This window comes from Papilio xuthus, unplaced genomic scaffold (genome assembly GCF_000836235.2).
Source record: "Papilio xuthus unplaced genomic scaffold, Pxut_1.1 DF826949.1, whole genome shotgun sequence".
In the NCBI taxonomy this organism is placed as follows: Eukaryota; Metazoa; Arthropoda; class Insecta; order Lepidoptera; family Papilionidae; genus Papilio; species Papilio xuthus.
The window spans coordinates 53,936-56,154 of record NW_013531700.1 but is presented as its reverse complement, the minus strand read 5'-3'; the positions used below and the strand labels follow the sequence as shown (position 1 = coordinate 56,154).

The 2,219-nt window shown below is 48.0% G+C and overlaps 1 protein-coding gene across 1 annotated transcript in view; it reads left to right on the top strand.

Annotated features, from left to right (window-relative positions):
• The first annotated feature begins 203 nt into the window (after positions 1-203).
• Hcf (Host cell factor) overlaps positions 204-2,219 on the top strand; it is a 3,640-nt gene continuing 1,624 nt past the window's right edge. Inside the window, exon 1 of the mRNA XM_013315908.1 lies at positions 204-2,213. Within this exon, the coding sequence (XP_013171362.1) occupies positions 361-2,213 (1,853 nt within the window). The 5' untranslated portion in view covers positions 204-360. The remainder of the gene's footprint in view (positions 2,214-2,219) is intronic.

Sequence of the window (2,219 nt, the reverse complement as noted above, 5' to 3'; positions counted from 1 at the left end):
ACTCTAATGAAAACGTAAAGTTTGATATAGTCTGGCTGAAACAGTTTTTAAAAACAAAACTACCATAAACAATTGATTGACGTCCGACGCCGTTCTCTCTTGTCCGATTAGGTTGCCATCGCTGTTGCTAACGCCATTTTAGTTATAACTATAAGCTGCATAAGGTGATTCAATCTTATCCAAAACTGCCTGCTATAAGTGCGAGCGAGAAAGTTGCAGCTAATTGTGTTATGGAACTGCTACTAACCTGAATATTTTCTCCGAAGCTTATTTACGACGTTTCTCATTGTCTATGCAATAGATACGCATCCAAAGCGATACATACGGTGTTAAGCTTTTTGTGACAAATGTGTAGTAAAAATGAAGGAAAACGCTGTACTTAAGTGGCAAAAAGTGTACAATCCTAGCGGGCCCCAACCACGTCCCCGCCATGGTCATCGCGCGGTTGCTATTAAAGATTTGATGATTGTATTCGGCGGCGGAAATGAAGGGATCGTTCATGAGCTTCATGTCTTCAACACTTCAACAAATCAATGGTTCGTTCCTGTCACCAAAGGGGAAGTGCCCCCCGGCTGTGCTGCCTACGGTTTCGTCGTAGATGGGACCCGTCTTCTGGTTTTTGGCGGCATGGTGGAGTACGGCAAGTATTCCAATGACCTATACGAACTTCAAGCTTCCAGGTGGGAATGGAAACGTCTTAAACCCCTTCCTCCCAAACAAGGACTGCCGCCATGCCCCAGGCTTGGTCATAGCTTTACTTTATTGAATGGTAAAGTCTACTTATTTGGTGGCTTGGCTAATGAAAGTGATGATCCTAAAAATAATATTCCGAGATATTTGAATGATTTGTACACACTTGAATTATACCCGAGTTCATCAATGACTGTTTGGGATATACCATTAACTTATTGTCAATCACCACCACCCCGGGAGTCACACAGTGGTGTAGCATATACTGACAAGAATACTGGAAAGTCTTCATTAATAATATATGGGGGAATGAGTGGTTCACGTCTAGGAGATTTGTGGGTTCTTGATGTAGATAGCATGTCTTGGTCTCGGCCCGAGTTGGGTGGCCCCGCACCATTGCCCCGGTCACTACATACTGCTACAGTTATTGGACATCATATGTATGTATATGGTGGTTGGGTGCCACTCGTCCCTGATGAATCAAAACTTGCCACCCATGAAAAGGAATGGAAATGTACAAATACACTTGCTTCCCTTAACCTTGAAACCATGACATGGGACAATATAGCTTTGGATAAGTTTGAGGATTGTGTACCTCGGGCGCGCGCCGGACACAGCGCTGTGGCCATACAGACAAGGCTATACATATGGTCAGGAAGAGATGGATATAGAAAAACTTGGAATAACCAAATTTGCTGCAAAGACTTGTGGTATTTAGAGGTGGGTGTGCCTCCTCAAGCAGGCAGGGTGGCACTTGTGCGTGCTGGCACTACTTCACTGGAACTCTGCTGGCCAGGAATGAGCACTGTCACTACCTATCTTCTTCAAGTTCAAAAATGTGGCAAAATAACACCTGCTCGGTTCCCCACGGCAGCAGAACCAGTATCTGCTCCTCCACCTGCTTCTCCTGTAGCCTCACAACCTGACGCCGCCAAAGCTTTCGGACTCATATCACCGGTCGCGACCGGCTTGCCCCCCACCCCTGTTGAGTTGCGGCAGGTGCGACCAGTGGCAGCCGCAGTATCACCAGCGCCTGCTTCTGGGCCTGTTGCATCTACGCCTCAAAAGATCGTTTCTGGTGCTATCAAAGTTCCCGCGCAGTCTGCTGCCGTCAAAATTTCAACCAACACTCCCACTTTAAAGCAAACCTCATATCAAACCAAGACGGTAGTCAAGTCCCCGGCTGCCGGGTCATCGCAACAGATTAAAGTGGCGGCCGTGACACCGCAAGGTGTTACGAGGATAGTGAGCGGCGTGGGTACGCCGGGCACGGTGCGAGTGTCGACCGCACAGTCGAATGCACAGATCGTACTGGGTACGAGCGCTGGCGGCGCGGGAACTCCACGCTTTGTCCAAGTCAAAACTGGCTCGAGCGCCGGAGTGCCGGTCAAGCTGGGTGCAGGAAATATGCCCGTGAAACTAGCTGGAAACGCGGTTCCTTTGAAAATTGGTTCGGCTAATATTCAGGGCAAGATAGCGACGAACAGCGTTCAAAAAGTAGCCACTACTAATATGCCGCTGAAGCTAGG